Source organism: Nerophis lumbriciformis, linkage group LG29 (assembly GCF_033978685.3).
Source record: "Nerophis lumbriciformis linkage group LG29, RoL_Nlum_v2.1, whole genome shotgun sequence".
NCBI classification, from domain to species: Eukaryota; Metazoa; Chordata; class Actinopteri; order Syngnathiformes; family Syngnathidae; genus Nerophis; species Nerophis lumbriciformis.
The window spans coordinates 25,001,720-25,026,021 of NC_084576.2; the positions used below are offsets into that span (position 1 = coordinate 25,001,720).

The following is a 24,302-nucleotide window of genomic DNA, read 5'->3' on the forward strand; positions in this document are numbered from 1 at the left end:
GATTAAATAAGCTTTGCTTCTTCCTACTCCTTTTCGGTTATGTTGTGATAAGAAATGGAACACCTAGCGGTCGCTATAATTGATCGAGCTCATGAAATAGTACGTGGAGTGATGCTGACACGTTTGTTACTGGATCCAATTTTTATATTCTGCCTTGGATACTTTTTATGTGTATTCATTATTATTTGTTTAGGTATGTAAATGTCATGTTTTAAACTGCATAAAGTACATTAATGATGTATTTCTAGCTCGCGCTGATCCGACACCTTTATTTCACTTGTATCGAACTGATATCATATCGAGACACCCCCAGTGGTTAGCATCAAATTGAAGTTTTTTTCTCACTACCTTTTGTCTTTTTGCTCTTTTTCCCCCTTGCTTTGTATACATTTATTTCAACTGGGGACCAATAAAACTGGAGCTGCGGGCCACAAATATCCCCCGGGGCCACGCTTTGGACACCTCTGGTCGAACGCATCGGATTTTACTGTGCGATACCAACAACTATTTTCGATTTCCGATAAAAATAAATTCAGGTTGGTATCAGGGATACCGATCAGATACTTTCTGCTAAAATTAAGAAAATGTTATTTCAAATATTAATAATATGAAAATACAATTATTTATGTATTATTATTGTTTATTGTATGTTATTTATTCTATTTTTTTTAATCATTATTATTATTAATTTCTTATATATTATGCTATTATTATATATTATTTAATATTCTCTATTTCAAACACTGAAGTATGTTTATATTTGTATATTTTTTGATGTGGAATAAATGAAGGGATTGCATGTTGTCTGATCACGTGTTACATTCTCCTGTCCACACATCATAACAAAGAGATTGCGGGAGGCTCAGTGACGTCACGTACAGGTTGGTAATGCGCGCTTTGATTGGATGACGCTGCCGTGACGTCACGGACGGGAGACTCGGTAGTTGTAGTGAAGTGCTTGATGGTGGACATTAATTGTGACATCTCTGCCTTCCACTAGATGTCGCTTTCTACTTTCTGTGAGTTTTCTTCACGCCAGCTTCGTTTTCCAGCATGAAGTTGATTATTGCTCTACTCTTGGCCATGGGAGTCACCGTTTTTGCCAGTAAGAAATTCGTTCTCTTTTTCCACACTTTGCAGCATAAAATGTTTCCAAATATTTATTTTGAAACCTTATATTTTGTTTGTTTTTAGATTTAAAAAAAACAACAACAAAGGCATAAAAACGTTTGCGATTTATAATTTTTTTGCGGGAGCCAATGGCTTTGACTTGAAGGCGGGATTTCCGGTACAATGATAGGAAGTGACGTGTGTTGTGCGGCGAGAAGTTGCTTGAACGTTGCTGGAGAATTCGGAGACACGGCGATTTTTATGAACGTGAAATTGCTTTTATATACTTTTTCAAATCAAACTGAATTAATTTTGATGTTTTTGATGATAGTAAGTTCAAAATCGTATGTTTATTTTTACCATAGACATCTTATAAGTAGACGCAGCATTGGCTGCTGTGACGCGAGAAATTCGTCCGCCATCTTGAAGTGGTGACGAGGAGCCAGCGAGCAGCCTAAACTGACAGTTGACAGGTAGAAAACAAAGATGCTAAACCGACAGTTGACAGGTAGAAAACAAAGATGCTAAACTGACTGTTGACAGGTAGAAAACAAAGATGCTAAACTGACAGTTGACAGGTAGAAAACTAAGATGCTAAACTGACAGTTGACAGGTAGAAAACTAAGATGCTAAACTGACAATTGACAGGTAGAAAACAAAGATGCTATACTGACAGTTAGAAAACTAAGATGCTAAACTGACAGTTGACAGGGAGAAAACAAAGATGCTAAACTGACAGTTGACAGGTTGAAAACAAAGATGCTAAACCGACAGGTAGAAAACAAAGATGCTAAACTGACAATTGACAGGTAGAAAACAAAGATGCTATACTGACAGTTGACAGGGAGAAAACTAAGATGCTAAACTGACAGTTGACATGTAGAAAACAAATATGCTAAACTGACAGTTGACAGGTAGAAAACAAAGATGCTGAACTGACAGTTGACAGGTAGAAAACAAAGGTGCTGAACTGACAGTTGACAGGTAGAAAACAAAGATGCTAAACTGACAGTTGACAGGTAGAAAACAAAGATTCTGAACTGACAGTTGACAGGTAGAAAACAAAGATGCCAAACTGACAGGTAGAAAACAAAGATGCTAATCTAGATAGAAAACAAAGATGCTATACTGACAGTTGACAGGTAGAAAACTAAGATGCTAAACTGACAGTTGACAGGTAGAAAACTAAGATGCTAAACTGACAGTTGACAGGTAGAAAACAAAGATGCTAAACTGACAGTTGACAGGTAGAAAACAAAGATGCTAAACTGACAGTTGACAGGTAGAAAACAAAGATGCTAAACTGACAGTTGACAGGTAGAAAACAAAGATGCTAAACTGACAGTTGACAGGTAGAAAACAAAGATGCTAAACTGACAGTTGACAGGTAGAAAACAAAGATGCTAAACTGACAGTTGACAGGTAGAAAACAAAGATGCTAAACTGACAGTTGACAGGTAGAAAACAAAGATGCTAAACTGACAGTTGACAGGTAGAAAACAAAGATGCCGGGCTGGTGTTCAGTGTCTTCCTGCTCAAATGAGCGAACTGTAGAAAATAGGAATCGGGGGATTACTTTTCACAAGTAAGATTTAACATTAACGTACTATTGGTTGTATTTTGTGAAAAAGAATATTACCACAGAGTTGAGAAGGAGCAAAGATCTTCAATAGTACTGAAATCGTAGCCGCTAGCAAACAAGAGTATGACCACAATAGAATTGCTTGTCAATGAAATTAATTACATATAAAAATGTCATACTTGAATAACATAAAGTTGAAACCTATGGTGGCATCATGCCTCCAGTGTGCATATTGTATATAGTTCTCCGCAAACCCATGCTATTTTGCCTTCATTATTTTGTCAGAAAGCACCAGAGTGCTTCATTTGTATGTGAAAATCCCAAAGAAATCTTCTGGGGGAGGATGACCCCCCCGCCCCCCCCTTACAGGGGTTTGTCCCACCTAAAACACAATTCACCAGCCGCCACTGATTATGATGCATTCTCATTTTAGGCAAAGTATAAGACAATATTTTCTTAACAGTATAATTGTAACCAGGAATAAGTCTTCAAGTAACAATATTCAAATACTAACATTGTTGGGTAAGACAGAATTTGGTTTTATTCTGAATCCAGTGAAACAGATTGGTGGTTTTAGCTGATATAAAGACTTTCAGGTGTTTATTTATGTTGAAGTATTTGGCAGACGCTTTTATCCAAAGTGACATACATAAAAAAATACATATATAACAATCACTGTAAACATTATCATAGAATGTAATACAAAGTGTCAAGACAGAATAAACTCTGCTGCTGCAGCAACAGAGATACAGTCCATAAGATATATAGATATCTAATGTATTCATACATTGTTTATGTAGAATATACGCATGTATATATAACCTAATCATATTGTTTCTTCAACTTAAAAATGGCTGACCGTTTTTTTCCCCCCCCTTCTCTGGGATTATATTCCTAGTTTTGATCTCGGTCATCTGGTCACTTATAGCATATAAGAATATTCTATTACTGTTAAGCAAACTATGAATAATACAATATGTGTCCTTTATCATAACTGCACGTATGACAAAAAAAAACACGTGAAAATCAGTGGTATTCAGTGAGATAAGATGAATTAAATGCGCTGACAGTTCATTGCTCCTGCCAAATGAATTGCACTGAGCGGAGCGCATCACCACTCCAAGATGGCGGCCCCGCGTCTCGTCAGCGCCAGTAGGCAGTAGCGCTCCATGCTGCGTCTACTTATAAGATGTCTACGGGGTGAAGGGTTGTTCTAGCGTTGCTGGGGCGTTCAGAGACACAGCGATTTGTATTTACTGTATGTGAAACGGGCTTCTACACTTTTTGAAAAAATGTTTTGACTCCTTTTGCAACCCAGAGTCAAATAACTTGGTATGTGACACGTGCTAAGTTTGTGCATGCTAATTAGCATGCTAGCATGGCTAATTGCATGTATGCATTCACTTGCAATTCCTGCCAGAATTGCACAGATTCCGGTTATTTTATTACTAGCGGTGTGAATATTTGGGCACCTAACGATTCGATCTGATTCTTGGGGTGACGATGATTTGATTCAGAATTGAATTTATGTAACATGATTGGAGGGTCCTTGAACGCACCACAGTTCTAAGTTACGTAAGTTTCTCCTACGCTGCTACAATTAGACCTTCTTCGTCACTCAACTTTAATGTCTTTATATCTTTTCAAGCATTTGATTTAAACAAAAGCCCAGGGGCCCCTGTTCTTGTGGCCCCAGCACAACATCCCCACTTGGACAGTTGCACAAATGGATGTGGTCAGCTGCCTCGTTCTTGTGGTAGCGCACGCCGTTTATGACTGCAGAAAGTGACAAAACGCTCGATTTCTACTTGGAATCTTTTTGCTAACGAGATGAAAAGTGTGCAGGTGTGCTTTTCATTCATCAGCCAATCAAAATCCACAACTTCTTTGCTTCTTTTTCTGCTAGCATCTGACCTGCAGTGCGCCTGCAACGCACCCGCAAGTGGCGCCTGTGACACCACTGATACTACTACTTGCAAGATCACAGAGTCTAAAGGATGGTGCTACAGCGCCAAGAAGGGTAAACAACTCTTCCTTCCGTGTCAGTCCTGAGACATAATAGTGTAGAGAATCATATGTGACACACTAGTGTAGCAGGAAGCATATACGGCATAATATTAGTGTAGCGAGAATCATGTATGACATACTAGTGTAGCAGGAAGCATATACGGCATAATATTAGTGTAGCAAGAAGCATATATGGCATTATATTAGTGTAGCAAGAGTCATATATGACATAATATTAGTGTAACAAGAAGCATATGGCATAATAGTGTAGCGAGAATTATATATGACATACTAGTGTAGCAGGAAGCATATATGACATATTAGTGTAGTGAGAATCATGTATGACATGCTAGTGTAGCGAGAAGCATGTACGGCATATTAGTGTAGCAAGAAGCATAAAGCATTAGTGTAGCCAGGATACATAAAATTAGTGTAGCGAGAAACAAATGACATATTAGCGTAGCAAGAATCATATATGACATACTAGTGTAGCAAGGAGACAACATATTAGTGTAGCCAGAATCATATGACATACTAGTATAGCGAGAAGCATATACAGCATATTAATGTAGCAAGAACCATATAAATGACAAAATACTAATGTAGCAAGAACCATTAAATACTAATGTAGCGAGAAGCATAGATGACAAAATACTAATATATGGCATAATACTAGTGTAGCGAGAAGCATATATGGCGTAATAGTAGTGTAGCGAGAAGCATATATGGTATAATAGTGAAGCGTGAATCATCTGTTACATACTAGTGCACCGAGAAGCATATGACATACTAGTGTAGCGAGAAGCATATATCACATAAAACTAGTGTAGCGAGAAGCATATATGGCATAATACTAGTGTAGCGAGAAGCATATGACATACTAGTGTAGCAAGAAGCATATATCACATAAAACTAGTGTAGCGAGAAGCATATATGGCATAATACTAGTGTAGCGAGAAGCATATATGACATAATACTAGTGTAGCTAGAAGCATATATGACATACTAGTGTAGCGAGTAGCATATACGGCATAACACTAGTGTAGCGAGAAGCATATATGACATGCTAGTGTGGCGAGAAGCATATATGGCATAACACTAGTGTAGCGAGAAGCTTATATGGCATAATACTAGTGTAGCGAGAAACATAATATGGCATGATACTAGTGTAGCTAAAAGCATATATGACATACTAGTGTAGCGAGAAGCATATATGACATAATACTAGTGTAGCTAAAAGCATTTATGACATACTAGTGTAGCGAGAAGCATATATGACATAATACTAGTGTAGCTAGAAGCATATATGACATACTAGTGTAGCGAGAAGCATATATGACATAATACTAGTGTAGCGAGAAGCATATATAACATAATACTAGTGTTGTGAGAAGTATATATGACATACTAGACGTACTGAGAAGCATATGTGGCATAATACTAGTGTAGCGAGAAGCATATATGACATACTAGACGTACTGAGAAGCATATATGACATAATACTAGTGTAGTGAGAAGCATATATGACATACTAGATGTACTGAGAAGTATATATGACATAATGCTAGTGTAGCGAGAAGCTTATATGACATAATACTAGTGTAGCGAGAAGCATATATGACATACTAGACGTACTGAGAAGCATATATGACATAATGCTAGTGTAGCGAGAAGCATATATGGCATAATACTAGTGTAGCGAGAAGCATATATGGCATAATACTAGTGTAGCGAGAAGCATATATGACACGCTAGACGTACTGAGAAGCATATATCACATGCTAGTGTAGCGAGAAGCATATATGGCATAATAGTGTAGCGAGAAGCATACGACATACAAGTGTAGAGAGAATCATATGACATAATACTAGTGTAGCGAGAAACATAAATGTTTACTATTAGTGTAGCGAGAATCAAATATTAAATATTAGTGTAGCAAGAAGCATATGACACTAGTGTAGCAAGACCCATTTGACATATTAGTGTAGCAGGAAACATGACACAATATCAGTGTAGCCAGGATACAACATAAATTAGTGTAGTGAGAAACATAAATGACATTATAGTGTAGCAAGGAGACAACATAATATTAGTGTAGTAATAAACATTTATGACATAATAGTGTAGCAAGAAACATATGTTATCTTGTTCCAATGTTCTATCGCTAATAATATCTTATATTTAGTAGATTCCATAATATTGATATTTTTAATTTACATCATTAAATATTTAGTGTGTTTATAAAAGCTATAAAATAACAGTATTTACACAACAAAAAGACGTTTGTGAAAACAAACAATTGCCAGGATCAAGCTGATACTGATACCAACTTTTTTATTGATCCTAGTAGACAACACCGTCGTCATCGGCTGCTTCGCGGACGCTGCAGCCAGCGACACCATTGACGGAGTTTTGGTCCAGCTGTGCAAGACGGAGAACTGCAACATGGCCTTTGTTAAGTGCGCCGCTTTCCGCCAGGCCGGCGTCTCGGTCCTGCTCCTGGTGGTGGCCGCCATCGTGGCTCTGCTGGTTTAAACGTGCTGGAGTGACACGCGTGTCACCATAGCAACATGAATCATCTCCAACTCATAGCCATAGCACACATCCCTCTTACATGTGTGTAAGAGGGAAACATCAAAGGACATTAAAGACATTAAAAGAGCAGAGCTGATGCAACCAGCCACTTCTACACACAGCTATGAATCAAAAGTAAAAGAAACATATTCACTGTGGTGGCGTCTACGGTGTTCCACGCCATCGTCTGCTGGGTCTGGAGGGAGCATGGCCAGAGACAGGAGCAGACCCAACAAAGCAACCAAGAGAGCCGACTCCACTCTCCCACTAACTCGGCCAGTGTCCAGTCTGCTGTCCCGGCGCTCAACTGTCAGGTTCAAACACTGATGACATCTATTAATCAGACAAGAAGCAAGGAATCATGCAGACACAGAGTTCAATTTAGCTCATGAGGAGAACGCATGGAGCTGCACCCTTAGTCACAGTCTCGCCCTACGCTCTAAGGTTCAGCTTTTGCGTCCCTCTATTTCAGTGTTTTTCAACCACTAGTGTGCCGTGAGATACAGTCTGGTGTGCCGTGGGAGATTATTTAATTTCACCTATTTGGGGTAAAAATATTTTTTCCAAACCAGTAATTATAGTCTGCAAATGATGTGTTGTTGTTGAGTGTCAGTGCTGTCTACTCGACAGAGTAACCGTGTAATACTCTTCCATATCATTAGGTGGCAGCCGGTAGCTAATTCTTTGTAGATGTCGGAAACAGCGGGAGGCAGTGTGCAGGTAAAAAAGTATCTAATGCTTAAACCAAAAACAAACAAAAGGTGAGTGCCCCTATGAAAAGGCTCTGAAGCTTGGGGAAGGCTATGCAGAACGAAACTAAAACTGAACTGGCTACAAAGTAAATAAAAAGAGAATGCTGGACGACAGCAAAGACTTACTGTGGAACTAAGACGGCGCCCACAAAGTACATCCGAACATGACTTGACGATCAACAATGTCCCCACAAAGAAGGATAAACAACAACTGAAATATTCTTGATTGCTAAAACAAAGTAGATGCGGGAAATATCGCTCAAAGGAAGACATGAAACTGCTACAGGAAAATACCCCCAAAAAAGCCACCAAAATAGGAGCGCAAGACAAGAACTAAAACTACACACAGGAAAACAGCAAAAAAAACTCCAAATAAGTCAGGGAGTGATGTGACAGGTGGTGACAGTACACCTACTTTGAGACAAGAGCTATATTGATGCATGCTTGGTTATGGTTTAAAGTCATACCCAACAATTGCGACAACGACTCTTTACTTTCAACTGAGTTTCGTTTTTTAATGATTTCTGCTGGTGGTGTGTCTCTGCATTTTTTAAACGCCAAAAATGTGCCTTGGCTCAAAAAAGGTTGAAAAACACTGCTCTATTTATTCAGGAGTTCCGCAGTCAACAACACTAAGGCCGCCTCTAAAAGGAGTGGTCACATATTTATGCAAAGCAGGCCCAGGACGCACAATACGTGACGGAATGTACTGGGGGCCTTGTGATTTCGCCTGGTCCCCGCTTCGTCTGCGTGTTGGCATCTTATCTTCGTTGAGGTCCTTGAAGTCTCTGCTTCGTCTGAGTGCTGTCATCTTATCTTCGTTGAGGTCGTTGAAGTCCTTGGCTGTTAGCGGGCTAAAACAAAGATAACATCTACGGCTGAGGCCACCCAAAACCTGTATGTACCTTTCAGCATTAATGGTGCCTTCACAGATGTGTAAGTTACCCATGCCTTGGGCACTAATACACCCCCATACCATCACAGATGCTGGCTTTTGAACTTTGCGTCGATAACAGTCTGGATGGTTGGCTTTCCCTCTGGTCCGGATGACACGATTGTCGAATATTTCCAAAAACAATTTGAAATGTGGTCTCGTCAGACCACAGAACACTTTTCCACTTTGCATGAGTCCATCTTAGATGATCTCGGGCCCAGAGAAGCCGGCGGCGTTTCTGGGTGTTGTTGATAAATGGCTTTTGCTTTGCATAGCAGAGCTTTAACTTGCACTTACAGATGTAGCGACAAACTGTATTTAGTGACAGTGGTTTTCTGAAGTGTTCCTGAGCCCATGTGGTGATATCCTTTAGAGATTGATGTCGGTTTTGGATACAGTGCCGTCTGAGGGATCGAAGGTCACGGTCATTCAATGTTGGTTTCCGGTCATGCCGCTTACGTGCAGTGATTTCTCCAGATTCTCTGAACCTTTTGATGATATTATGGACCGTAGATGTTGAAATCCCTAAATTTCTTGCAATTGCACTTTGAGAAACATTGTTCTTAAACTGTGACTATTTGCTCACGCAGTTGTGGACAAAGGGGTGTGCCTCGCCCCATCCTTTCTTGTGAAAGACTGAGCATTTTTTGGGAAGCTGTTTTTATACCCAATCATGGCACCCACCTGTTCCCAATTAGCCTGCACACCTGTGGGATGTTCCAAATAAGTGTTTGATGAGCATTCCTCAACTTTATCAGTATTTATTGCCACCTTTCCCAACTTCTTTGTCACGTGTTGCTGGCCTCAAATTCTAAAGTTAATGATTATTTGCAAAAAAAAAAAATTGTTTATCAGTTTGAACATCAAATATGTTGTCTTTGTAGCATATTCAACTGAATATGGGTTGAAAATGATTTGCAAATCATTGTATTCCGTTTATGTTTACATCTAACACAATTTCCCAACTCATATGGAAACGGGGTTTGTATATATATGTATATACCGGTATAAGTATATGGTTTGGAGGTTTGGAGTTAAAGTTGGTGAAATTCTGTCAACATGAACCCTGTAAAAAAAGTTTTTTAATAAAATCTTCAAACTGCAGTTTCTTGGTCTTCATCACTCAGGTTTTTGGTGAGATCGCGGGCACGGACTTATTTTCTGGACTATAGAGCACACCATTATTTAAGGCGCCCTCAGAAGTAACAAATGTTTACATAAATTACTCTCGCAACGTACTACAAGTCGCAAATATACCAAACGGTGTCTGTAACACGGCAGTAAAACGGCTGATCAAACAAAACAGAAGTCATCGTCATGGACCCACTAGATGCGCAAGTATGTGTCACTATCACACAAACCGAGAAGTTTCTCAAGCGCAAAAGTTATGACTAAATTGGTGAGGCTGTATTTTCATTTGCCCTTTCATTTTATTGACAAGTTTAGTTAAAACAAGTATTTTTACTATCAACTAAATGTATTTTTCACCTTTTTTAGCATATTTGATTAGTATTTATTTTGTAATCAGCCTGACCTAAAAAAAACATCACAGCACGACAGGAAATTGTTATGTTAGTGAAAGATGAGACCAAGTCCCACTTGTTAGCAGCATTTGAATGAACTTAAAAACATATATATATATATATATATATATATATATATATATATATATATATATATATATATATATATATATATATATATATATATATATATATATATATATATATATATGTATGTATATATATATATATATATATACATATATATATATATATATATACACACACACATATATACATATATATATATATATATATATACATATATAGTTTTTTATTTTTTGGATTCTCATTTCTTTTTCACTGTTCTTATTTTTATTTTTGTTTTATTTATATTTTTATACCCATTAATGAATTTTATTCTTTACTTATTTGTGTGTATTTTCTTTTTTTTTAGTATAGGGAATATTCAAATTAGTGATGTCACTGCCAAAGCATGGAAATATGGCACGCTTTATGAAAAGTTTACAATAAAAACACAACAAATACAATTATAACCAATAATTGTATTACTCCCACCAGTAGAGTACTATTTGTGTCAATTAAATTATTCTGATCCACATATTATCTTAGTGATTATTTCCTTGATTTAAAAAAGTTAAACACAACGGTTCCTCGACATCCGGCCACCTTCAAAGAGCCATAAAATGGCATGCGCATGCGCAAACAGATCCGGCAATGACGTATTAAAGTGAAACACAATGTCAACCTCTGTCAGGGCCTTCAGTTGATCAAAATTGGACTGCTCGGGCGTCTTAGCAGACAAAGTAGTAAGAGAGACCAAATGTCTTCTGAAATAAACCAGTTGCGATCGACTGAATGACTTGAGAAGTGAGAATAATGACCCGAATGATCTCTAACGTCCAGAGACGACATCAACTACATTACCCACAAATCAATGGACTATGACGTCACGTATTTCTGTCCAATGACCGCGTCTCCAGTCACGTGACCAGCAGCGCAGCAGATTTGAATTGTTATGTGTTGTCGCGTCCAGACTTTTGAATGCGTGACTGATCCAAAAAAAAAAAGAGTTTTGATTGCAGCCGTCGAAAGAAAAGGTTAGTTTTTCCCGAGCTTATTAAAACATCTTGTACTCGAGTCCACGAGTCAATAAAAGCTTTCGCCTGGAGGCTAAGCTAGCATGTGTAATAGTGACAGTGCTAGCCTAGCTTAGCTTAGCTTAGCCTGCACTTTACAACAGTTTAATTTGCATTAACTATTAATTGTCAAATATTTAAAGTCCCGTCGAGCTAATAGTTTCATGTCCCGCAGAGGAGAAACTGCAGCGAGATGGAACTTGGGGCTAACAGCGGTAACGAAACCGTCTTTAATTATCATTGTTAATTCATACCTTTAATGTTGCATTTTTGTGTTTCACCTCAGATGTCATTTCTCTGCTGGACGAGAAGTTCGATTTCGATGTTTCTCTGTCGCCTGAAAGGTAGGAAGTCTCACAATAAAACCTCTTAATTCGTGATGTGTCCCAAAACCTATATAGCGATATGTATCGCGGCCTATAACGATTTACATCACCATGTAAAATTTCAAAACGGCTTGCAAAGGCTCCAAATTTAGCTGCTGTCGTAAAATAAACATATTGCGTCATTTCAATCAATCAATCAATCAAAGTTTATTCATATAGCCCTAAATCACAAGTGTCTCAAAGGGCTGCACAAGCCACAGCGACATCCTAGGCTCAGATCCCACATCAGGGCAAGGAAAAACTCAACCCAGTGGGCTACAATGAGAAACCTTGGAGGGGACCGCAGATGTGGGGACCCCCCCCCCCCCCCCCCCCCCCCCCCCTGAGGGACCGGTGCAATGGATGTCGAGTGGATCTAGTTAATAGTGTGAGAGTCCAGTCCATAGTGGATCTAACAAAATAGTGTGAGAGTCCAGTCCATAGTGGATCTAGTTAATAGTGTGAGAGTCCAGTCCATAGTGGATCTAACAAAATAGTGAGTCCAGTCCATCCATAGTGGATCTAGTTAATAGTGTGAGAGTCCAGTCCATAGTGGATCTAGTTATTAGTGTGAGAGTCCAGTCCATAGTGGATCTAGTTAATAGTGTGAGAGTCCAGTCCATAGTGGATCTAGTTAATAGTGTGAGAGTCCAGTCCATAGTGGATCTAGTTAATAATGTGAGAGTCCAGTCCATAGTGGATCTAACAAAATAATGTGAGAGTCCAGTCCATAGTGGATCTAGTTAATAGTGTGAGAGTCCAGTCCATAGTGGATCTAACAATATAGTGTGAGAGTCCAGTTCATAGTGGATCTAGCTAATAGTGTGAGAGTCCAGTCCATAGTGGATCTAACAAAATAGTGTGAGAGTCCAGTCCATAGTGGATCTAGTTAAAATAGTGTGAGAGTCCAGTCCATAGTGGATCTAACAAAATAGTGTGAGAGTCCAGTCCATAGTGGATCTAACAAAATAGTGTGAGTCCAGTCCATAGTGGATCTAACAAAATAGTGTGAGAGTCCAGTCCATAGTGGATCTAACAAAATAGTGTGAGAGTCCAGTCCATAGTGGATCTAACAAAATAGTGTGAGAGTCCAGTCCATAGTGGAACTAGTTAATAGTGTGAGAGTCCAGTCCATAGTGGATCTAAGAAAATAGTGTGAGAGTCCAGTCCATAGTGGATCTAGTTAATAGTGTGAGAGTATAGTCCATAGTGGATCTAGTTAATCGTGTGAGAGTCTAGTCCATAGTGGATCTAACAAAATAGTGTGAGAGTCCAGTCCATAGTGGATCTAGTTAATAGTGTAAGAGTCCCGTCCATAGTGGATCGAGTTAATAGTGTGAGAGTCCAGTCCATAGTGGATCCAACAAAATAGTGTGAGAGTCCAGTCCATAGTGGATCTAGTTAATAGTGAGAGAGTCCAGTCCATAGTGGATCTAACAAAATAGTGAGTCCAGTCCATAGTGGGTCTAGTTAATTAATGTGAGAGTCCAGTCCATAGTGGATCTAGTTAAATAGTGTGATTGTCCAGTCCATAGTGGATCCAACAAAATAGTGAGTCCAGTCCATAGTGGATTTAGTTAAATAGTGTGAGAGTCCAGTCCATAGTGGATCTAGTTAAATAGTGTGAGTCCAGTCCATAGTGGATCTAGTTAATAGTGTGAGAATCCAGTTCATAGTGGATCTCACAAAATAGTGTGAGAGTCCAGTCCATAGTTGATCTAACAAAATAGTGTGAGCATCCAGTCCATAGTGGATCTAGTTGATAGTGTGAGAGTCCAGTCCATAGTCCATCTTCTACCGCTTATTCCCTTTTGGGGTCGCGGGGGGCGCTGGAGCCTATCTCAGCTACAATCGGGCGGAAGGCGGGGAACACCCTGGACAAGTCGCCACCTCATCGCAGGGCCAACACAGATAGACAGACAACATTCACACTCACATTCACACACTAGGGCCAATTTAGTGTTGCCAATCAACTTATCCCCAGGTGCATGTCTTTGGAAGTGGGAGGAAGCCGGAGTACCCGGAGGGAACCCACGCAGTCACGGGGAGAACATGCAAACTCCACACAGAAAGATCCCGAGCCTGGGATTGAACCCAAGACTACTCAGGACCTTCGTATTGTGAGGCAGATGCACTAACCCCTCTGCCACCGTGAAGCCCAGTCCATAGTGGATCTAGTTAATAGTGTGAGAGTCCAGTCCATAGTGGATCTAACAAAATAGTGTGAGAGTCCAGTCCATAGTGGATCTAGTTGAATAGTGTGAGAGTCCAGTCCATAGTGGATCTAACAAAATAGTGTGAGTCCAGTGCATTGTGGATCTAGTTAATAGTGTGAGAGTCCAGTCCATAGTGGATCTAGTTAATAGTGTGAGAGTCCAGTCCATAGTGGTTCTAGTTAATAGTGTTAGAGTATAGTCCATAGTGGATCTAGTTAATCGTGTGAGAGTCTAGTCCATAGTGGATCTAGTTAATAGTGTGAGAGTCCCGTCCATAGTGGATCGAGTTAATAGTGTGAGAGTCCAGTCCATAGTGGATCCAACAAAATAGTGTGAGAGTCCAGTCCATAGTGGATCTAGTTAATAGTGAGAGAGTCCAGTCCATAGTGGATCTAACAAAATAGTGAGTCCAGTCCATAGTGGGTATAGTTCATTAATGTGAGAGTCCAGTTCATAGTGGATCTAGTTAAATAGTGTGAGTGTCCAGTCCATAGTGGATCTAACAAAATAGTGAGTCCAGTCCATAGTGGATTTAGTTAAATAGTATGAGAGTCCAGTCCATAGTGGATCTAGTTAATAATGTGAGAGTCCAGTCCATAGTGGATCTAACAAAATAGTGTGAGAGTCCAGTCCATAGTGGATCTAGTTAATAGTGCGAGAGTCCAGTCCATAGTGGATCTAACAAAATAGTGTGAGAGTCCAGTCCATAGTGGATCTAGTTAATAGTGTGAGAGTCCAGTGCATAATGGGGCCAGCAGCAATTTAAATTATAAATCAAATTTTCACTTACAATTCTCCTATGTACGGGGACCTTGTTTAGTTTGTAAACAATAACAAAAAACACAATAAAAAATGTTTTTGGTATAATAAAAAATACCAATCAATTATACATCAAATTTTTGTTGTAATAAAAAATATCAATCAATTAATTTAAATTATACATAGCATTTTCACTTAAAATGCTCCTATGTACGAGGACCATGTTTAGTTTGTCGACAATAAAATCAAATAAAATGTTATAATAAAAAAAAACACCAATTAAATCAATTTAACTTATACATAACATTTTCACTTAAAATTCTCCTATGTACAGGGACCTTGTTTGGTTTGTAATCAATAACTAAAAATACATTTAGGAAAAAAAAATGTTATGATAAAAAATACCAATCAAATCAATTTAAATTATACATCAAATTTTCACTTAATTTTCCTATGTACGGAAACCTTGTTTAGTTTGTCAACAATAACAAAAAACACAATAAAAAAAAAGTTATGATAAAAAATACCAATCAAATCAATTTAGATTATACATTAAATTTTCGTTATATTAAAAAAACAATCAAATCAATTTAGATTATACATCAAATTTTCACTTAAAATTCTCTTATGTACGGGGACCTTGTTTAGTTTGTAAACAATAACAAAAAAACACAATAAAAAAAAATTTGGTATAATATAAAATACCATTCAAATCAATTTAAATTATACATCAAATTTTCACTTACCTATGTTCAGGGACCTTGTTTAGTTTGTAAACAATAACAAAAAACACAATAACAATTTTTTGGTGTAATAAAAAATACCAATCAATTTATACATAAAATTTTTGTTGTAATAAAAAATGAAAATCAAATCAATTTAAATTATACATACATTTTTCACTTAAAATTCTCCTATGTTCAGGGACCATGTTTAGTTTGTAAACAATAACAAAAAAACACAATTTAAAACAAAATTGTGATGGTAAAAAATACCGATCAGATGAATGAATGAATTAATTAATTAATTAATTATCTTTATTTGTCATTGTGCATGTACAGGTCCAGGTCCAACGAAATTTAGGTTGCTTCCCTGAGGTGCTTTGCATTTTAAAAAAAAGAAGAAGAAGCCACACAATATACAGAAACAACACAATATACACAATATGCAATATACAATATGGCCTAAGACCACTCTAAGAGGCAATGTAAAAAAAACAAGACAATAAAAAGTATATAGTGACTAATAAACTGACTAGAGAGGAGTAATGCTGGTTCCCAGTGTGCTGAGGGGGTGGGAGTCAGTATTTCCTACCTCCTATGCTGTGCAGGCTTTTATTGTGGATTAAATATGTAAATAAATATGGTAAATATTGTCCAGTTGGCGTGTAATTGCCATCAATGTAGTATCAATACTGATACAATAATGAGTATTGTTACTGTCGATATTCGTATCGACCACTGTTTATATCGTAGATCTCTAGCTTAGCGATTAGCAGAGCTTCTTGTATCCTCCTATGGTGTGTAGTGTGGCATGTTGGGCCATATAAACAGGATGTTCCGCCTCTCCAAAAGGGTCACGCGGCGTGTGTACTGCGCAGGAAGTGATGTCTCCGGATGGCAGTGCCCTAAAACTTCCAGCGGCACACAAAATGAATGAGTGAACCGAGACATGGTTTGCACCCTGAGGCATAAAAGTTTGTAAATAGAGGTTCCACTGTTATTCTACAGACGGTGATGGAGTTTCGCCCCCTACTGGCCTGGCGTGCACATTACACTCTTTTGGCTCCCTTGTCCTCGTCACAAGTTGTCGTCATTGTTGTGTGTCCGCGCAGCTCCAAGGGTGAAGACGCGGATGACGTGTTCCTGGAACCGTGCGTCAATGGCGTCACGTGTGCACCCGTGAAACCGTTCCCCCGCCTCGAGGAGATCGCTGCTGACGTGCGGACGAGCTGGAGCCCGCTCTCCGGGGACCAGCTGGACGCCGTGTGCCTCGAAGCTCAAAGACTGGCCGACCGGCTTCAGAAAGGTTCCGGACCCCCGGACGGCGAACGCTTCGTCCGGGACGTCGCGGCCAAATTGGGCGCGCTCGCTCAGCACCCCGGCATGTGTACGCCGGTGAAGCGGCACACCTTCCTGGTGCAGGACAGTCCCATAAAGGACCTGCCCCCCGCCATCCAGCGCCGCCTGCAGAGAGGAAGCGGCGCCGCTCGCTCCTCCCGCCTGGCGTCCTCGTCCAACAGACTCGGATCCTCCAGCCCGGTCGGTGCCGCCAACACCAAGATGGCGCTCCGTGGCAAAGCCGTGCTGGGCGCGGTTCTTCCCAGCAAGCCGTCGGCGCCCAAGACTTCCTGTGCGGCGGAGCGAAGTCGACTGCATCTCTCCAGCAAGGTTTGTACTCTCTTTATTTCTCCCAACCGCTCGAGTGATGATGTCACCTTCCTTCACGTACAGGTGGCAGCGCCTCGGAAGGTGAGTCCGAGTCCTGGTCTTGCCAGCCGGGCGCAGTCCTGCGAGGATCTGCTGTCGGACTGGGCGAGCGTGGCCTCGGATGTCAGCGACTCCTCGCTCAACTCCAGCGCGGTGGGGAAGCGAACACTGGCCCCGCCCACAAAGGTGCCGCACTAACCGTACACGCTTTTTTTCATCTGGCTGCATGTAAAGTAACAAAATATGTAGCTTGCTGTAAATTCTGGCTCCTTTTTTCCTACGCTTTGTACCCTGCGGTTTAAAAAATGGTGAGGCTAATTTATAGTTAGAAAATAACAAATACACTAAAAAAGGTGTTTTATCGTTTGTGCTATGGCGCCATCTTTTGGACGAGTGCTGCAGTGTCCTTCGGTTTCGACCGGAAGTACAAGTGCCGTTCAGTCTTCTAGCCGTCAATGTAATACAATATAACTGAAACAATTCTTACTTACTCCACTGTCCCGTGTGTGATGTCTGTAGGAGGGTTTTCATGCATATCTGCACGTGCTATCGTAATGTAGCTAATCTGGTTCCTTTTTTCCTACGCTTTGGACCCTGCGGCTTAAAAAAATGGTGTGGCTAATTTATAGATTTTTCTTTGCCAATGGCCATAATACAAATAGTTAGAAAATAACAAATACACTAAAAAAGGTGTTTTATTGTTTGTGCTATGGCGCCATCTTTTGGACGAGTGCTGCAGTGTCCTTCGGTTTCGACCGGAAGTACAAGTGCCGTTCAGTCTTCTAGCCGTCAATGTAATACAATATAACTAAAACAATTCTTACTTACTCCACTGTCCCGTGTGTGATGTCTGTAGGAGGGTTTTCATGCAGATCTGCACGTGCTATCGTAATGTAGCTAATCTGGTTCCTTTTTTCCTACGCTTTGGACCCTGCGGCTTAAAAAATGGTGTGGCTAATTTATAGATTCTTCTTTGCCAATGGCCATAATACAAATAGTTAGAAAATAACAAATACACTAAAAAAGGTGTTTTATTGTTTGTGCTATGGCGCCATCTTTTGGATGAGTGCTGCAGTGTCCTTCGGTTTCGACCGGAAGTACAAGTGCCGTTCAGTCTTCTAGCCGTCAATATGACTAAAACAATTCTTACTTACTCCACTGTCCCGTGTGTGATGTCTGTAGGAGGGTTTTCATGCATATATGCACGTGCTATCGTAATGTAGCTAATCTGGTTCCTTTTTTCCTACGCTTTGCACCCTGCGGCTTAAGAAAATGTTGTGGCTAATTTATAGATTTTTCTTTGCCAACGGCCATAATACAAATAGTTAGAAAATAACAAATACACTAAAAAAGGTGTTTTACTGTTTGTGCTATGGCGCCATCTTTTGGACGAGTGCTGCAGTGTCCTTCGGTTTCGACCGGAATTACAAGTGCCGTTCAGTCTTCTAGCCGTCAATATAACTAAAACAATTCTTACTTACTCCACTGGCCCGTGTGTCATGTCTGTTGGAGTGTTTTCATGCCGTGCTATCGTAACGTAGCTAATATGCTAACAAGTTTACGAGTGTCTTGTGTTAGTATTATTAACTTACGGTGGCGTTCTTTTTATGTTTTCATTTTCACAAATTCCCTAGAATAGTTTTTCAACTCTTTCAGTGCCACGTTGCTCCGTTGATGTCGACAGCCGCAAACGAGAATGTTACTCGCAGAAGTCTCACAAGATTAGAGCGGCCATATTTTATAACAGATCTCCAGACATCGACCGATCCAGACTAGAGCTAGATCGATCCAGAGGCTCGCTAAACGACGTGTTCATTTCTGTCAAGTAAAATCGGTTATCAATTTCTACCGATTATTGCATTATTTGCAAGTAGAGGACTGCCTTTAGCGTCCTCTACAACCCGAAAAGGAGACTATTATATATGTCTCCGTTATCCATAGGTTTATCTATAACCCATAAAGTAGGCAGGCATGGAGCTATTTCTCAGCGTGTGTTTATTCCAGCCGGCACGTTAATACACTGACAACACGACATCCGGATTCCCATCATGCATTGCTTCAAAACTACGGCAAGTAGTAATGTCCAAAAACATAACAGAGACGAAGCAGAAGAACGAAGAAGAGACATGGCGACGACGAGTAAGAAGAAGAAGTGCCCTTGCAAGTTCCAAAATGATTGGAAAAAATCCCGAATTTGGAGGTCTCAAGGTTGGCAAGTATGGTTGAGGGAGGTTGTTTGGATTGGGTCATATAGGTAAATACTGTGCTGTGTGTACACTTCGATATGTGGTCATTGACCTGATTTACTGACGTCCACAAGATGGCGGCCATTTTGCCATTCCTTTTTGAACTTATTGACATCCGGCGGGCTAAACGGAAGATTGTGTGGTAGTTTTGTTTTATCAAAAAGTGAAGGTTGACGCGTTGGTGTGTTCTGAAGGTCGTGAGGAAGCAGCAAGCTCCGCCCCCTCCCGGCAGGAGGCTGACGGAGAGAAGGAAGACGTCCTCGTCCTCGTCCTCCGTGTCCAGCGTCAACTCCAGCATGTCCTTGTCGCCGGGCAAAGGTGCGCTGACGTCCACCTGTTGTTAGCAGGTAGATGCTAGCGGCTAACCCCGCCCCTTCTGCCCCTCCCAGGTAAGCCCAACCCCTCGCTGGGCCGCAGCCTCAGCGCCTCCACCGCCAACGTCGGCCGGCCCGCCAACCGAAGCACGCGTCGCTCGGGCCTCGCCGTCCTAGCAGACCCTCCATCTTGCGCCCGCAGCCGCCGCACGCTGTCCGGTCAGACGGGCGCCAGGTCCACGCCGCAGAAGAGGGCTGAGGCCACGCCCCTACAGCCGCCGTCCTCCCACAGGACCTCGGAGAAGGCCACGCCCGTCCCCCCTGGGGCCGCCACCCCAGCTCGGGTTCAGAGTGGCCCCAGAGCCAAGCTTCCGGCTTTGGCCCCGCCCACTCCCTGCCGAGTGGCGAGTGTGGCCGGTGAGGGAATGGTCCAATCAGAGTGACTTCCTGTGTGGAATCAGGAAGTGCTGATCCACCTGTGCTTGTGTGGTCCCCAGGTGTGTCCCAGGTGCTGAAAGCAAAGCGGCTGCTGTCCTTGGCCGGCATGGACAGGTGAGTCACGCTAGGTGGCTACATGTTAGCGTGTCCTCAACGTCTTTGTCTTGGCCACGCCCACTTCTAGTCTGCCTCAAAAGGCGCCGGCGGGCCCCTTCACCCCCCCCAGGTCTCTGCCGCGTCCCTCCGGCCTGCCCACCCCGCTCAAGCGCAGGATGTCCGCCATCCCTACGGCCACGCCCACCAACCAAGCCAGGGCCGCCAGACGGCCGGCCGACGCCGACATCCCCCCCAGGAGCGGCCACAGGTGAGCCAATAGGAATGCTGCATTGTCTTGGAGGCGGGGTTATCTATTAAGATATGTGCTTTTTTTGTCTGTAGCCCCGCCCCCGCTGACCCTATCAGGACATGGCCTGTATTCTCTCTGGAGGAGGCGGAGCCTATCTCTGTCCCGCCCCCTGCTGAACCAAGCCCCGACCAATCGGAGAGCCCAGAGACTCCAAGCCAATCAGAGCCCGGGAAAGACCTCATCGACCTGGAGGCCCACAAGCTGATACCAGAGGTCAGAGGTCACATGACACCCGGAAGCCCCCGCCTGACCTTTTCTTGTGACTCCGCCCCCTCCCTCAGGTCCTCCTCCTCGACCTCCCCGCCCCGACTCCGCAGCCTCACGAGAAACTGCTCATCGACCTGAGGAACACACCTGACCTCATCAGGACCAGCAGCAAGGGCGGGGCCTCCGCGCAGGTACTACTTCCTGCTTTTGGCCACACCCCCAGGAAGTGCCACATGTCTTGCTGGGTTACACGCATGCCCAAATTAGGGCAATACAATATGACATGACATTAATACTGGTTAACTTCTTTTTACACTTGAATGACAAGCATTTATTTATTCAAGTTTAATACTAATTAACTTATTTTTACACTTGAATGACAACCATTTATTAAAGTTTAACACTAACTTCTTTTTACTCTTGAATGACTCATTTGTTCAAGTTTAATGAGAGTTAACTTATTTTTACACTTGAATGACAACCATTTATTAAAGTTTAACACTAACTTCTTTTTACTTTTGAATGACTCATTTGTTCAAGTTTAATGAGAGTTAACTTATTTTTACACTTGAATGACGATCCTTTATTTAAGTTTAACACTAATTAACTACTTTTTACACTTGAATGACAATCATTTATTCAAGTTTAACACTAACTTCTTTTTACACTTGAATGACAATCATTTATTGAAATGTACTATTAATTAACTTCTTTTTACACTTTAATGACAATAATTTATTCAAGTTTAATATTAGTTAACTTATTTTTACACTTGAATGACAATCATTCAAGTTTAATATTAACTTATTTTTACACTTGAATGACAACCATTTATTAAAGTTTAACACTAACTTTTTTTTACTCTTGAATGACTCATTTGTTCAAGTTTAATGAGAGTTAACTTATTTTTATACTTGAATGACGATCATTTATTTAAGTTTAACACTAATTAACTTCTTTTTACACTTGAATGACAATCATGTATTCAAGTTTAACACTAATTAACTTCTTTTTACACTTGAATGACAATCATTTATTGAAATGTACTATTAATTAACTTCTTTTTACACTTGAATGACAATCATTTAAGTTTAACACTAACTTCTTTTTACACTTGAATGACAATCATTTATTGAAATGTACTATTAACTTCTTTTTACACTTTAATGACAATAATTTATTCAAGTTTAATATTAGTTAACTTATTTTTACACTTGAATGACAATCATTTATTTATTAAATTTTAATAGTAGTTAACTTATTTTTACAATTGAATGACAATCATTCAAGTTTAATATTAACTTATTTTTACACTTGCATGACAATCATTTATTCAAGTTTAATATTAACTTGTTTTTACACTTGAATGTCAATCATTTATTCAAGTTTAACACTAATTAACTTCTTTTTACACTTGAATGACAATCATTTATTGAAATGTACTATTAATTAACTTCTTTTTACATTTAAATGACCATTTATTCAAGTTTAATATTAATAAACTTCTTTTTACACTTGAATGACAATCATTTATTCAAGTTTAACACTAACTTCTTTTTACACTTGAATGACAATCATTTATTCAAGTTTAACACTAACTTCTTTTTACACTTGAATGACAATCATTTATTCAAGTTTAACACTAACTTCTTTTTACACTTGAATGACAATCATTTATTCAAGTTTAATATTAATAAACTTCTTTTTACACTTGAATGACAATCATTTATTCGAGTTTAATATTAATAAACTTCTTTTTACACTTGAATGACAATCATTTATTCAAGTTTAACACTAACTTCTTTTTACACTTGAATGACAATCATTTATTCAAGTTTAATATTAATAAACTTCTTTTTACACTTGAATGACAATCATTTATTCAAGTTTAACACTAACTTCTTTTTACACTTGAATGACAATCATTTATTCAAGTTTAATATTAATAAACTTCTTTTTACACTTGCATGACAATCATTTATTCAAGTTTAATATTAAAAAAACGTCTTTTTACACTTAAATGACCATCATTTATTCAAGTTTAACACTAATTTCTTTTTACACTTGAATGACAATCATTTATTCAAGTTTAGTATTAACTTCTTTTTACACTTGAATAACAATCATTTATTCAAGTTTAACACTAATTTCTTTTTACACTTGAATGACAATCATTTATTCAAGTTTAATATTAATAAACTTCTTTTTACACTTGAATGACAATCATTTATTCAAGTTTAATATTAAAAAACTTCTTTTTACACTTAAATGACCATCATTTATTCAAGTTTAACACTAACTTCTTTTTACACTTGAATGACAATCATTTATTCAAGTTTAACACTAACTTCTTTTTACACTTGAATGACAATCATTTATTCAAATTTAATATTAATAAACTTCTTTTTACACTTGAATGACAATCATTTATTCAAGTTTAACACTAATTTCTTTTTACACTTGAATGACAATCATTTATTCAAGTTTAACACTAACTTCTTTTTACACTTGAATGACAATCATTTATTCAAGTTTAATATTAATAAACTTCTTTTTACACTTAAATGACCATAATTTATTCAAGTTTAACACTAACTTCTTTTTACACTTGAATGACAATCATTTATTCAAGTTTAATATTAATAAACTTCTTTTTACACTTGAATGACAATCATTTATTCAAGTTTAATATTAATAAACTTCTTTTTACACTTGAATGACAATCATTTATTTAAGTTTAACACTAACTTATTTTTACACTTGAATGACAATCATTTATTCAAGTTTAATACTAATTAACTTCTTTTTACACTTGAATAAATAATTTATTCAAGTTTAATGAGAGTTAACTCATTTTTACACTTGAATGACGATTGCTGTTGTTGATGAAGGTCTTAGGGTGACCTGGAACATTCGACTAGCTTTGAAAGAGTTTTAAAAAGGAGTCTGATGTGTTTGTGACGTTCCTGCGCAGCTGATCGACTTGACTTCTCCGCTCATCAAGTGGAGTCCAGAAGACAAGAAGGAGAACAACGCTCCGCTCATCAACTTGTCCTTCTGAGCGCCACTCTGGCCACGCCCCCTTTGTCAACTGTCAAAAACATGGAATTGTTTGTTGTCTTGCTGCTCTTTTTACTCCTTCTTGTCCAAATAAATGTTCAACATTTAAGTCTCTCTGTTTGCCCCAAAGTAAAGAATCAAACACAAAGATGTTTTATTCCTTTTATGTGCATATTTCATGACTAATGATATTTGAAACCATTGAAGGCTCCACCACACTTCTCTTACAATTGAACTCATA

The 24,302-nt window shown here is 39.3% G+C and overlaps 1 protein-coding gene across 1 annotated transcript; it reads left to right on the forward strand.

The window, feature by feature from the left end:
• The first annotated feature begins 11,283 nt into the window (after nucleotides 1-11,283).
• On the forward strand, nucleotides 11,284-24,170 carry gtse1 (G-2 and S-phase expressed 1). Its single transcript, XM_061924313.2, has 11 exons — nucleotides 11,284-11,836; nucleotides 11,908-11,965; nucleotides 16,796-17,351; nucleotides 17,415-17,576; nucleotides 19,831-19,954; nucleotides 20,026-20,367; nucleotides 20,448-20,502; nucleotides 20,573-20,752; nucleotides 20,827-21,007; nucleotides 21,076-21,192; nucleotides 23,976-24,170. The coding sequence occupies exons 1-11, from the start codon at nucleotides 11,815-11,817 to the stop codon at nucleotides 24,060-24,062; spliced, it is 1,884 nt and encodes a 627-aa protein (XP_061780297.1). The 5' UTR covers nucleotides 11,284-11,814; the 3' UTR covers nucleotides 24,063-24,170.
• The last annotated feature ends 132 nt before the right edge of the window (nucleotides 24,171-24,302 follow it).

What these genes read in the sequence shown, in the direction of transcription:
- gtse1 (XM_061924313.2), top strand. Translation starts at nt 11,815, where the DNA reads ATGGAACTTGGGGCTAACAGCG. An exon ending in GGAACTTGGGGCTAACAGCG is followed by an intron (nt 11,837 to 11,907) that starts GTAACGAAACCG and finishes GTTTCACCTCAG; the next exon opens with ATGTCATTTCTCTGCTGGAC. An exon ending in GTTTCTCTGTCGCCTGAAAG is followed by an intron (nt 11,966 to 16,795) that starts GTAGGAAGTCTC and finishes GTGTCCGCGCAG; the next exon opens with CTCCAAGGGTGAAGACGCGG.